The sequence below is a fragment of the Pinus tabuliformis genome, chromosome 5_1, assembly GCF_031772625.1.
Source record: "Pinus tabuliformis cultivar Carrire ecotype Pingquan chromosome 5_1, CPIR1, whole genome shotgun sequence".
Taxonomy (NCBI): domain Eukaryota; kingdom Viridiplantae; phylum Streptophyta; class Pinopsida; order Pinales; family Pinaceae; genus Pinus; species Pinus tabuliformis.
In genome coordinates, this window is record NC_142305.1 from 966,161,249 (window position 1) to 966,175,412 (window position 14,164).

The window sequence follows — 14,164 nt, forward strand, 5'->3', positions numbered from 1 at the left end:
TTCAATGATGGGAGGAATGACAGGTAATGCAAATCATCAAGGAAATAGCCGACTCTTTAGAGAAAGCAAGGAACCCCCGGTATGAAGAATCAAATGTTGTTTTTGGTAAGATAAAGATGTATTATCTTATATTGGCCCTCTCCTCCAGACTCTTTGGGAATCTGGATTATTGATTGTAGTGCTTCAAGGCACTTCATCGGATAGAAGGGTGCTCTCTCTAATTTGGTAGAGATAGAAACAATCGTGGGATTACACTTGGAGTCAATGCTACCTATCCCGGAAAGGGTGTAGGGAATGTTACCCCTCAATTGAATGAGGGTAACTCGATCCATTTACAAGAATCTCTTTTATGTACTTGATCGCAAGAAGAACCTGGTGCCCTTTCAGCAATGGACACCAAAGGTTTCAGGGTGGCATTCATCGATGGGAAGGTACGTATTTGAAAATGGAATTTTCAAAGATGCTTTTACTCATGGGTTCAGGGTTGGCAATTTGTATCAAGTTGCAGGAAGTCCATTGGGGACCATGTAAGTTGACACATCTCATCTATAGCACCGGAGGTTTGCTTATTATGGGGCCCTACCCGTTGTGAGTCAGATGGTGACAGGGATGCCTGAATTCAATAAGAGCATGAAGGTACATGTCCGAGATGTACCGAAGGAAAATCTTACAAGGGAACCATTCCCCTCATGTAGCAAGTCCACAGGTTTGAAACAACCCAAGGGGTTTGAGATTCATGATCAAGAATCTCATGTATGCAGGTGGAAGAAAGCCCTCTATGGCTTGAAGCAAAACACCTCGGGCTTAATATGAGAGGATTGATAGCTGTCTGATGAAACCGAGATTCACTAGGAGTGAAGCCGATCCAAACCATTGCATGAAGGTTGTGGATGATAGACCTCTCATACTGGCACCTTATGAGGACGACCTCTTTTTGACAGGTGCAAATCCTCTCATTTGCAAAAGTAAGAGGGAGTTGGATTCCAGATTTGGAATGATGAACTGCAAGCCCGTGACTACCTCGATGGATATTAACTTTTAGAAGTTATGTGGTAGGGATTCCCGATCTGATTTGGGAAATGCCTCTGAGTTTCATATACTTATTCTAGCATTGATGTTCTTGATGAACTCCCGTCTGGATATATGTTTTGTAGTTTGCATGTTGAGCTCATATATGGTTGAGCCTCACTAGATTGGTGCCAAGAATCTTCTGAGATGTCTTAGGGGCACAATCTCTCATGGATTGAGATACACTGCTGGAAATGTGAAGCTGCATGATTATTCAAATGCTGACTGGGCAGGTAGTGTGGAGGATCGCAAGAGCACCTTTGAGTGCTGGTTCTCTTTGGGTTCAACTTCGATATCCTGGATGAGCAGCAAGCAGAAGACGGTTGCTTTGAGCACCGCTGAGACTGAATACATAGCCACGAGTATGATCTCGTGTGAAGCTGCCTAGTTGTGGAAGCTCCTCTGTGAGCTATTTGCACATATGATGGATATTGCGTGATCCTCTGTGTCAACCAAAGGGGGGATTCGACTATCGAGGAATCCTGTATTCTATGATTACTCCAGTATATAGACGTCAGATACTACCTTATCTGGGATATGGTACGTCGATGAGCGAGGAGGATCTATCGCATTGAGACTGATGTACAAGTCATAGACATTTTGTCAAAGCCCCGGGGAAACGTCAAATTTGTGAATTTCCCAAACGAATTGGAGTCGTTGAAACTTGAGAAACCCTCTTATGAGGGTCCTGTATGATGCATGCATTGAGCTCTGGGAGCTCTGGGGGGCTTGGGTACTTCTTGGAGCAACAAGCGACCATAGGGCAACTCACCCTCCCCTAATGGTATGCTGTATATAGGGTGAATGGCTCAACCTTCCCCTGTGATACCCCGTGGCGATTTATGGATAGGATGAGTGGTTCTCCTGTTGAGGCATCCTACCCATGCAGTCTGGGACTTATGGGAAGTACCTCTCATTTGGCCAATGAGTAGGGAAATGGGGTTAGGGACCATAGTAGTACCGATGGACGCATCATGTATCTACCGTACTCCCTATGCTAGGATGACCTCCATTGATCTGGAATCAGTATGAGTGGTTTGAGACACTCTCTTGTGATATTGATCTGGGATCAATGAAACTGGCTTCAGGTCAGTAAGAATGGTATGACACACTCTCTTCATATGGAACTAACTTCGAGTCAATAGAGAATGGTATGAGACATTCTCGATCAATTCTTCTTCTTCATGGTTTAGTAGAGTAGAGCAGAGCAGAGCAAAGTAGAGCAGAGCAGAGTAGAGCAGAGCAGTGCAGGGCACTGATGGCAGAGATAGTATAGTCGGACAGATGGATCAGTGCATGGAGTTCTCCCTAATTGAGAGGGAGTGTTAAAATTGGCAACTAGGGTCAAACTCCATGTGGGTCATCTTATTTATGGCAGCTGATATTTTTCTTGGATCCCTCTCATCGAGAAGTGTAGGATTTATCTAAAGATCATCCGATTCTGATAAGTATTCATGGAGTTATGAATTTATTTGTGTTATGGGACAATTCGTCAAGGTTAGCCAACAACCAAATAAACCCCACATGTGCTCAATGTTTTAGTATAAAAGGAGATGACTTGAGAGTCATTTCACACACGCTTCATTCTTGATTTCTCTCCACTTGTTTTGGGTTTTAGTGGAAGAGAAGTCTAAGAGGAGGAAGCCCTAAAGGCAGTAGTGAAGGAGCCTAACCTTGAAATCTAAACGTTGTCCTCGATAATGCCCTAGCAGCTCTACACATGACCTAAATCAAGGAAGACACAATCTGCCCTAATCCAATACGTTGTCAAGGAAGACACAGTCATGTTGTGAAGGAGATAGCCCTAATCCTAAAGTGCAAACTCATTAGAGAGGAGGAAGGAACAACGTGGTGTTTTAGGGCTATTTCTAGGGTCTGTTTGAGGGCCGAATTGCTGTGAGGGGAGGTCGAGGCAACTCCCTAGAGGGCCGAGGCAAGGAGAGGCTGGTTCAGCCTACATGGAGGTGTCTTGGGTGCAGAACTCTTGAAGGAAGGGCAGCGTATGGTGCTGTAGGTGGGCCGCAGGTCCTAACTCATCTTTGGAGGGCAGTGTGGAGCTGTTTAGGGGCTATCTATGCCCAGGACAACAGCCAAGGGTGCCAACACCTCTTCAAGAGTAGGCCACAACCAAGGAGGGACTGTTTTGAGGACGTTTGAGGGTGGGCAAACCCTTAACAACGTTGTTGCAGGCCTGTGGAAGCTTGTTGTAGCATGCTGCAGGGATTGAGGGTAGGCCGAGGACTTTGTAAGGGCTAGAACTGCCCAAGATTACAGTGAAGGGTCTCATCCCCACTAGGAAGGGCAACCGCATCACCTTGGAGCAAATCTGGGCGGAAAAGAAGGTTGGCAAAGGGACTATGATATACCCTAACCAGGCCTAGTTTGCAGCAAACAAATCAGACCTCAAAACAATGAGCTAAGGTATGTTATTTATGACATTTCTTGTAGGTGTTGGATCTTAGATGAGGATCAGATTTGGATCGTGTTAAGGAAGCCTGTGGAAGTCAAAGAGATGAGGGAAAATCTCATGATTAGATGCCCTAAACTAGTGACAATTTCCACAGTGGTTATGCAACAAACTTGGAGTGAGAGTTTGTCGTGTATTGGGTCAAAGTGTTGACTATTGCATGGATCACAGTCTATCTTGCTGCTGGCCGAGGCCATATGCCATAGCCAGCAACTAAGGTTGTATGGCAGCATGCCTAAAGCAATGTGGCAGCATGACAAAAGTAATGGTGTAGCATGGTGCAGATCAGTGTTGCTGGACATGGTGCAACATTGGTACAACAATGGGACAACAATGATACATGATGTAGTACAGTGATGGGTACAATCATGATTAGTGAAGTATGATGAAATGCAGCATAGTGATGATGGGTGCAGCATGGTGCAACATGGTGATGGAATCACTTTGGAGAATCAGTTGAAGCAACATGTCTTCAACTGAGTTCAGCTACCTCATGTATCATCTTCTTAGAGATGATCTATGCTCCTATTTAGATAAGTCAAAGTGTTGACTTCTGTTGTAAATGTACTATCTCTCTCTCTCTCTGCTGAGCTGACATATAAGAAGAATTGATCAAGGGTTTCCCCACATTGGGTTTTGTCCCTGGCTAGCGCCACATCTTGTGTCCTCTTGTCTTGGCTTGTCTTTTGCGATTTATGTTTATGTTCTATCTGCAATTACTATTATGCTGATGTGATTGCTAATCTGGAAAAGATATTGAGCTAACTGTGAAAATTGAAATTAATTGCTCTAAGCATAGAACATACCTAAAATTAACAATCTCTCTGCTATTGCACAAATTCTGCAGTATATCAATGCAGAGCTTCTAGAGATAATACAATACAAATATCTTTTGTCAAATGTCAATGCTACCATCAAATACTTCTTAGGTATGATACTACCTTGAACGAATATGGTTTTTCAACCCCTGGATGTTGTCCTTTAGCTGTCACTGTGAATGCCTTTGAAAAGCTCCTGCTTCAATTTTCAATCAATTCCAGTCACCCTCGAGTTTGCATATTTGCATCAGAATATTGCCAGACAAGAACCAACTACAACAAACACAGTATTATCATGACAATCAAATCACAATAGAAATTCTAAGTATAGCAAATACATCCAACATCTTTCTTTAACATGATTCTCAAGGGCACAACAACATTGTCAATATTACTCTGTCTTATAGAATATACCTGCTACAACCAACAGATGTTTGCAACAAACATCGTTATATTAAAGCATATATGTGTTGTGAGGGTACAAAAACTCTACCATCATTATCAATTTGTCAAATCCAAAGCACTTAATGACATAACCCTACAATGTCCTTTGTTCTTAGATGATACGATCTCTTAATCATCAACCTGTTCAGAAAAGGCTCAAATACGTGTCATAATGAACAAATCTGGTAACATCCAATAAGGTTGAACAAGTTCTCTGATTGGGGCCGAATTTAGAGACCTCAACCTTAAATTAATAGAAGAACAAAATGCTCAGAAATCAATGCCAAGGAATATGCCAAAGTTACAGGTTCATTTTAACGTTTATTAGTGCTTATAACATCGAGTAGGATAGTGTTTCAGTTCTCAACAATGTGTGCTAGGGTTATCTTAGTTTTGCAACTGTTTATAGAGTCCTCAAATCTTGTAAAGGTGCAGGGCCCAAAACCAAAACGTCGCATCACTTCTCACAACCTTGCTCAGTGAATATGTGTGTTTGGTTAGGGCGATAATTGTGCTCAATATTTACTAGTGAATCTAACATTAGTTTATAAGTAATAGCTCTCAAGCAAGTCCCAAGGATGTGGTCCAGTGATTAGGTGGGGAGGTTTGGTCCTTATAGGTCTCGTGGTCCAATCCTGAGTAGGACTATGTACGCTTGAGAGTTGCTCTAGGTGCAATTCTTCAGGTGAAAGAAAAAAGGTAATAGCTCTCAAGTTCTCCCAGTGAGGGTTGCAATTGGAGTTTGGTTGAGGCTGCAAGTATTAGCTTTAAATCATTGAACCTGTAATTACGTCTTTCAAAGCCTCCTTATAGAGGGTACATATGTTCTTCAAGTAGATCCGCGAATAAAGCTCAGTCGAGTCCCTTCACTCTGACCTCCTTCACTAATCTTGATGTGAGTTCTTGCAATAGAATGGAAGGTCGAGTTGATGAGCTTCATAAGACTCTGTTCTAGGAGATTCAATGGTCAAAATTGCGCTATTGAAAGACCAACAATGACTTCCCTTTGATATGAACTCAAATCAAATTAACAACGGCTATGTCTCTGTTCAAATAGATTCAGATTGCTTATTTCAATACAAAGGTCTGTCCAAGTCAAGGGCTAAAACACACTATAGAAAGCTTATGTACCTGAGCCCAAAATTGTGTAATAGCCAACAAAATTAAATGAAGATATGTCCTCAGGCATAATGTGGGTTGTAGCCCATGATCTAATGCGGATTCACCTGCAATATAAACAAGCCTATGAAACCTAATCCCAATAGAAAAGGTGCCCCAAAAACCCCCTGCGATAAGCTTCCACATTCAATTTCTTCACAAGGCCAAGAATACAGAGCTTAATGATGTGCACTCGATCCATACCCTTGATGGAAGAGCGAATACCCTTTTTATAGTTTCTGAGGGACATGAGTTGGGCATCCGACTTGAATAATATTGGAGGGAATATTTGATTTTTCAATTAATTTGAATTTGAAGCCAAAACCCTTTTACCGCTTTTAATTTCAAAATAATTTTGACATCGTCCACAACCTTATGATAAAACATTGTGAAATTCCCTTAATCATAAATATAATTATTCCTCCAACCATGGTGAAATTCTTCTAAGCCTATGAACCAATGATAAATTTCCATGTCATCGCACTTTAGGGTTTTTGACCACAAGGAGGGTGCATTTTCTTTGATTGGGGATATCTTTCAAACCGTGAGGGCTCTTGTGGCGCTTCATATATCAACATAATCGACATGATGAATAGAATCCAATGGCGAGGGTCTCCGAGACGAATTCATTGATCTGCTTCTTCAAAATCACCATTAATTGCGAGGTATGATCATTGTCCACGAAAACCAAACCCTAGAGCTAGGGTTTCATCAATGCATCATCTGATCCGTGCATACCTGCATACCAAGGACATCAATGATGATATCTTGCACCTGCTTTGACATCCTGCACCCGCATTGACATCAATGACAACATACTCAACACATCTGTTTTGCTCATATTTCCATGATCTTTTATCTACAAAAGACCTTGAGTCTTGACACCAGTGTTGCACGAAACGTCCCCCCCCCCCCCCCCCCAAGGATCCAAACTGGGATCCGCGACCCATACGGATCCGTGGGGGATCCGCCGTCGGATCCGCGGTTCAGAATTTCGAAACCGCGAATCGGGCCGGCGAAGACGGTTCCTGAACCGTGCTAGCTCGATCTGCGGTTCAGAATTTCCGAACCGCAGATTCGATGACAGATCGTCCTCGGATCCATGGCGAATCAGGCACGGATCCCAAGCAGATCCGAAGGGAGATATGCGGTTTCACAGGGTTTCATAGGGTTCTAAATATTTTTTATTATTTTTTCTTTGACTTATGTTGGGTTGGGGCTTCTCGGACGCTCCCAACGTGCTCCCTTGATGCTTCCTAGATGCTCCCTCACGGTAATGTCACTTTTACTTAAATTTTTAACATTACCATGAAATGACTTAGGATGTTTGAGAGTGGTTCCAGCCTCATTGGACATCATATGGAGACAATAGAATTTCATATCCTATTCAAAATTCAGCAGACTTAACAGTTTTCAGAATTTAGGATCAATGGGATTGTGGCATTTCATTAGATTATATCAAGTATGAAGGTATGCGATTAGCATTTAATCAAGAGCACCAAGCCCTATATGTACCCTAGTGTTGGTGGTGTTAATTGTTGAACTCCTTTGTCACGCCCTTAGCAAAAAATTACCTTTCAATCAAGTCAAAATCATCGATCAAGCATGTTAAGCTTTTTCTACCATATTTTAAGTCTTGGATTAGGTAGTTTGATCAAAATTGGGCAATGTTGACTAATATCCCTAGACAATCAAGGTAGAGGCAAAGGCTAGACAAGAGGAGAAGAATCTAGATTCTAGATGGTTGATGCATCTAAATGGTTGATGCTCGAATAATTAATCATTAATGTACAATGGATGCTATATCTATCTTGATTTATGTAAAAATATGCATGCTTCCTTATCTTCTACAACTAATTTGGTATTTTGGATGTTTTTTTAATATAAATGCAAAAAAATATAAAAAAAATTATATATATAGTAGACGCTTCCGAGACGCTTCGCTTCCTAGATTTTTGGGAAATGACGCTTCTACGTTCCCGCTTCCCAAAAACGTCCCCATTTCGTCCCCGCTTCGTGCAACATAGCTTGACACCCTGAGCCAAAATATTTGTTAAACTACCAATTTTTGGAGCCATTACAGTTCAAGTGGTATAATTTGGCAGCGCTTTATGAGAATATGTTATGAATTATTTGACTTGCATGTATGTTTGATGAATATGTGTTAGTAGTAGGCTTGCCAAGAAATTATGGAAATTGTCTTCTTGCTTGTCATGATATCATGAAATTTATATCATTGAAATAGTATTTATGTTTATTTCATCAACAAACAGACTAATAATGTTTATGAGCATTATTTAGTTATAATACAATAGACAATTAGGTTGTGGACTCTTCCCTGCTTTGCAGCACATTGTAGGCTCATAAAATTTGTTAAATTTTACAAGCCAGGTAGTGGCCACTCTACAGCTCATTGCACATTAAAATTTGTTAAATATCACAAGCCAGGTGGTGGTCATTTTTAGCAGTTGATAAGGTAGATTCTACCTAGCAACAACTTAGCTGATCAAGAAGGAAAATGGGCCGGAGAATTTGCCTCTATAGCAGCCCACCAGTTCAGTTGAGTTGACCAAGAAGGTTGATGTGCCCAAGAAGTTGTTTCTTTAGCAACCCACCAACATGATAGTTAATCACCACAGGGAAGCTATCTATTACTGGGGGGAAATTAGTTGGAGGGAGTCTTGGAATTCCCTAGTATTTGTCTTGAAGGATGGGAAAAGCAATTGAATTAAAAAAGAATTTGAAATTTTGGATTTTCTTCAAAGATGAGCTTCTACGCAAGTTTTTCCATATTCCCATCTCCCTTCATCCGTTTGATCACCACCATAGAGTCACCCAAAACCTGGAGCTTCCCCTTGTTCAGCAGAGGGAAAAAATTAGAATTTCAGAGCAAGTAATTCAGTGTAATTATTGGTTCCTCTACCCAAACCAGCCTTAAATTTTAGAAAATGGGAATCATTAATGATTCATGAAGACTATCCGGATTCCCTCCTGTCCCACATACAGCTTGACCCCCTTGACAACTCTAATCTATCTATCTATATATTATGTTTGTATATTTTTGATGTATTTATTAGTAGACCATTTCTTCAACCCGGTTCTCCAGCCAGTTCTGGTTTGATCCTGGTCTGTCCCTTGGCCAGTTCTGGTTCTGGCTCTGATAACTTTGGTTTTACCACCCAACTAACATTCACACTAATTGCCACATTGTATCACTAGCATGTTATTATAAACGTCGTCACCAATACAAATATATTAACATTTACTTAATATTTGAGCTCTCTATTTGCTCCTTTGAAATTTCTTCCACGCAAATATACAGTGTTTCCAAATATTTGGAAAGATACCATAGCCAGCCAATATTTTCTCTGGAAAAATCAACAAATAATGATTAGTAGCCGACAGTTGAAGGGTTACAAGTTATGACACTGCACGTTCTATAGAAAATTCGAAATGATAATTTCTGGGTTGAACCAATAAATACAACTATATGGCATTGCTAATTTCCTGTACTATATAAAAGCCAGTTTTCCTTAAATATACCTAGAATTTCCTTGGTATTCCTGTCCTAAGAAAAGGAAAATTTTCTTCATTATGGATTATTGAATGGTTTATGTCTAATTTGTATCCGATCACTGTCGTTGACAAGGTCAGAATAGCTAGTCGGTTCTTTGGTAATAACTATTCAATTTAACAACTAATTCGTTTTATTTATCTGGTCTGCGAGTGAGGAAAAGGAGAGAGGAATTGGGGTGGTGGGTTGGACAATTCCCCTTTGTGCTTTTCTCCTCTTAATATCTATTATCCTCTGTTCAAACAAAAATGAAAAAAATATTTGATGCTTTGATAGTCCTGCCATTATACAAAACAAAGCTTCCTAATAGAAGCCAACTATATGCAAGTGCCCATTGATAATAAATGTTGGTTATGAGTTTGTAAACAAGTCTGATGTTCAGTTTATATGCATGGTAATATGTAATGTTGTGCAATGGTGCCTATGCATTTTGGTGTGTTAAAAGAGGTAAGATGTTGCTGGACATATATATTTGAATGGTCATGCTAATGTGCATCATGATGCAGTATGCTCGTCTGTATTGACATGGGTGATGGGGCAGCGATATTTGATGACTTCAAAGATAATGCCTGCTGGCATAGTGACTGTTATCAGGTAATATTTCAAACTTGCATATATCCTAAAATTGATAATAATTATGACAACAATAAAATAATAATGTAGTTTTCTAAGTGAACTAAACTTCAGCCTATTTGTGCATTCATTACTGCTTAGCTCTGCTGGTAAAATGATTTAAACTTCCATTTCACAGTGGCTATATGGTAACCTTAGAAGAAAAAATAAAACACATGGAAAATATTTCCACAAATGTGTTTTTTTTACTTAATTATTTTGAACAGAGTCTAAGAAAATAACCAACTTATGTTTTTTATTTGTTACTATAAAATCAAGTTATTGGATCAATCAATTCATGAACTATCCAACATTGTTACAGGACTTGCTGGTTTGGCAAGCTGTGTGAAAAAATTTCTTTAAGCTTGCCTATTTTGGTAAGGAATCGTTGAACTTGAGCAGGCTTGGAAAGTTGACCATGCACTTGTGAGTTTGGGCAGTGGCAAGTCGATCATCCAGACTTGGCCAATGGGGGTTTAAAATCAAATCCTTTTTTTTGGGCTTACTCAACTTGGCGTTTTTGCCATTTTCTATTGTTTGAGATGGTTTTCGGCTGTAGAAAGAGTTTGTGCTTGGAGTGTGCTTGCTTCATGTTTTTTCATGATTCTACAACTATATAAAGACTCTATTTTTACCAAGGTGTGTTATCACAAAATCTAGCACCTTAGTGGAAAGCTTTCACAAGTTGCCAAGACTTAGAGGAACATCAGAAGTGTTATTACTATCACCTTAGCAACAATGTTATGTAAAAAATTAGTTAACTTAGGTTTATTATTTAATTTTAATTTTAATTAGACGAAAGGGCACGATCATAAGATCATGCCCTTTCCCAAAGGGTGTCCATGGCGGTATATAAGCCAGGCACCCGCAATTGTAATATCATTATCTATCTATTTATCTTTTTAATAAAATATTTTTACATATAAATTCTGCGTATTAGAAATTTTATGCTCCATTGGTATCAGAGCCTGTTCGGTTTTCTGGCAAGAGCTGGACAGAACCTAGTATCTGCTGCCCAAACCTCTTTCCCTGCATCGTATTAAGTGCCGCCTCCTGGCTCCAGTGGGCTTGCCGTTTCACGGCCGTGTCTGGGCGCTCCAGTTATCCAGCACCCACTCATCTGCTCATCGTGTAGCAGCCACAATACGACAACCTGCTGCTGTCCAGACGTACCGGCTACGTGGAATAACATCTGCGGTGAGTCGACGGTGTAACCGTGTATCTGCTCGAAGGTGTTTTTGTGATAGGTCAAACCCTCGGTTCATTCCGCCGTACCTGTAATTGCCGCTGTCCAGTTTTTACTGCCGTCCGATCACGTCTGCGGTAATCCGTCACAAAAAAAAATTCAAACTTTCAATTAACGTGACGGTCAAAGAGAAACGAAATTTCAATATATATTTTGGAATATATATAACGTTATTTCCATATATATATAAAGTCGTCCAACATATATATTTTTTCAATACACATAACGTGTATAACATTAATTTATATATAATATATATATATATAATTATATTATATATTATATATAATACATATAATTTAGTTAATTAAATTTATTTTAATTAATTAAAAATTTTTATATATATCTATATATATATATATATATATATATAAAAGTTAATTTAACTAATTAAATTTATTTTAATTAATTAAAAGTTATATATCTATATATATGTTAATTTAATTAATTTAATTAATTTTAATTAATTAAAATTTATTTTAGCTAATAAAAAAAAAGGAAAAATATTTTCGCTGGCAAATAAATACACGCCCCCGCAAACCCGCTCAATGTCGACAATGACAATGGCGGATTTCCAAAAAAAATTGTTGGATGCAGAGCATAAGATAAATAGCAACCACGACGAGGTCAGTAAAAGATTAAATGAAGTCGAGAGCAAGCTTGGGGAGCAAGCAGACAAAATCAAAAATCTTCAAGATACGACGAATCGAATAGAAATAAAGATGGAAAATTACCATGTCCAGACAGAAGCAGGGATCAGAGAGGTCTTAAGAATGCTGAAAAGTCTGTGTAAAAGGTCGAATTGTACACCCGAACAGCTACTAAAAGAAGGTGAAGAGAATCAAGAACACATCTCGTCAGATTCAACTAAGTCCACAGACTCTCATGACAGTTGAATCCCCAAAAAAATCAGCGATACCCCACCAAGAAGCAAGTAACACAGCCTTTACAAACAAGCAACTCTGGGATAACTTTACCAATCAACACCCTTTTTTCGCTCAACCAGTAGCAACATACCAGCGACGGGCAAAAGTCGAGATGCCTAAATTCGATGGAAATGAAAAAAGCAATGTTGCATGGATAAATAAAGCAGAATAATACTTTGAGATATATGACATCAATGACGATGACGAAAAGCTCAGGCATGCATCCATGAAAATGGAAGGAGAAGCATATAACTGGTATATGTGGTGGAAAAAGACAACACACGTCATTAGCTGGAGAAAATTTAAAGATGCATTCTTCAAAAGATTCCAAGGTGTAAGAGAAGAAGAGTTCTTTTCAAAACTCATCAAGTTACGACAAAAAGGAAGTGTGGACGAATACACTCAAGAATGGGAGACCTTAGTAACACGAGTACCTGGGTTATCAGAATCTCGTCTAATTCAGTCATACATCTCGGGACTCAAAACCCATTTACAAGCAGAACTTGAGATGCATGATATTACATCTATAGAAGTAGCAAGACGAAAAGCAAAAACAGCCGAAAAGAAATCTGAACCAATATTTTGGTCAACAGCGGAAAAAGCTTATGCAAGACGAAGGATACCCTAGTATGTGGACTCAAATAATACAAGATATGTTCCACCACATCGTCGTGAAGATGAAAAATCTAATGTGGAAATGCAAAGGATAAAAGAGGGTAAATGTAAACGCTGTGGTGAGAAGTGGGACCCCAAACATAGATGTGCTAAAGGTAAAGAACCAAAGAACCTATATAATTGTGAAGCAACCAATGATTCAAACAGTGAAGATTATGACATAGAAGACACAGAAGACGCCCCAGAATTCTCACCAAAACTAGATGATGGAAGTATTCCACAAGTATCATTATCAGCTATGACAGGTATATCACAACCTCAGACTTTAAAGTTAAAAGGAAACATAAAGAAGAACAACGTAGTGGTTCTCGTCGACTCTGGAAGCACACACAATTTTTTAGATGCAACCGTGGCAAAGAGACTCAATATCTTTTCATTTCCGTTACCAAACATGAAAGTGATGGTAGCTAATGGTAAGAAGATTGAAAAGGTAGGGAAATGCCATAAGGTCAATTTGCACATTCAAGACTTTAATCTAGAGTCTCCATTCTTCACAGTACCGTTAGGAGGAGTAGATGTAGTCTTAGGTATCCAATGGCTACGAACTTTAGGTACTTATGCTGCCAACCATCAAGTACAATTTATAAAATTCAAATGGGGAGGTCAGAAGTACAAGCTACACTGATTCCAAGCACCAGAAAATCAAGTTGTATCATCATCTCAGATGATGAAGCTGAGTCGAAGAAGAGCACCTACTTATGCAATACAATGTCACCAATTAGAAATGTTATCTGCAAATATGACCAGAGAAGAGTCACCAGAGATACAAGATTTGATTCGGAAGCATGAAAAAGTATTTCAAGACCGACCTATGAAGATGCCACCTAATAGGGAAATTGAGCATACAATAGAAGTCAAGGCAGGGTCAGACCCTGTCAACATCAAGCCATACCGATATCCACATCACCAAAGAACGGAATTAGAGAGATTAATCCAAGACCTTTTAAAGTGTGCGACCTTGATCATCTTAGAATATCTGATCAAGTGGAAGGACTTACCCGAAGAAGACGCTTTCTGGGAGAATGAATCATTCTTCAACAACATCCGTCGTTACTTATGCTTTGAGGACAAAGCATTCTTTCGAGAGGAAGGCAATGTTATGTAAAAAATTAGTTAACTTAGGTTTATTATTTAATTTTAATTTTAATTAGACGAAAGGGCACGATCATAAGATCA

General features: G+C 39.3%; 1 protein-coding gene across 2 annotated transcripts in view; it reads left to right on the forward strand.

Annotated features, from left to right (window-relative positions):
• The window catches only part of LOC149167978 (protein FATTY ACID EXPORT 5-like), a 147,770-nt gene that overhangs the window by 79,377 nt on the left and 54,229 nt on the right, over positions 1–14,164 (forward strand). For both annotated transcript variants that reach the window (XM_089433279.1, XM_089433278.1), the window contains exon 2: positions 10,036–10,123. In XM_089433279.1, coding sequence (XP_089289405.1) covers positions 10,036–10,123 — 88 coding nt within the window. The remainder of the gene's footprint in view (positions 1–10,035; positions 10,124–14,164) is intronic.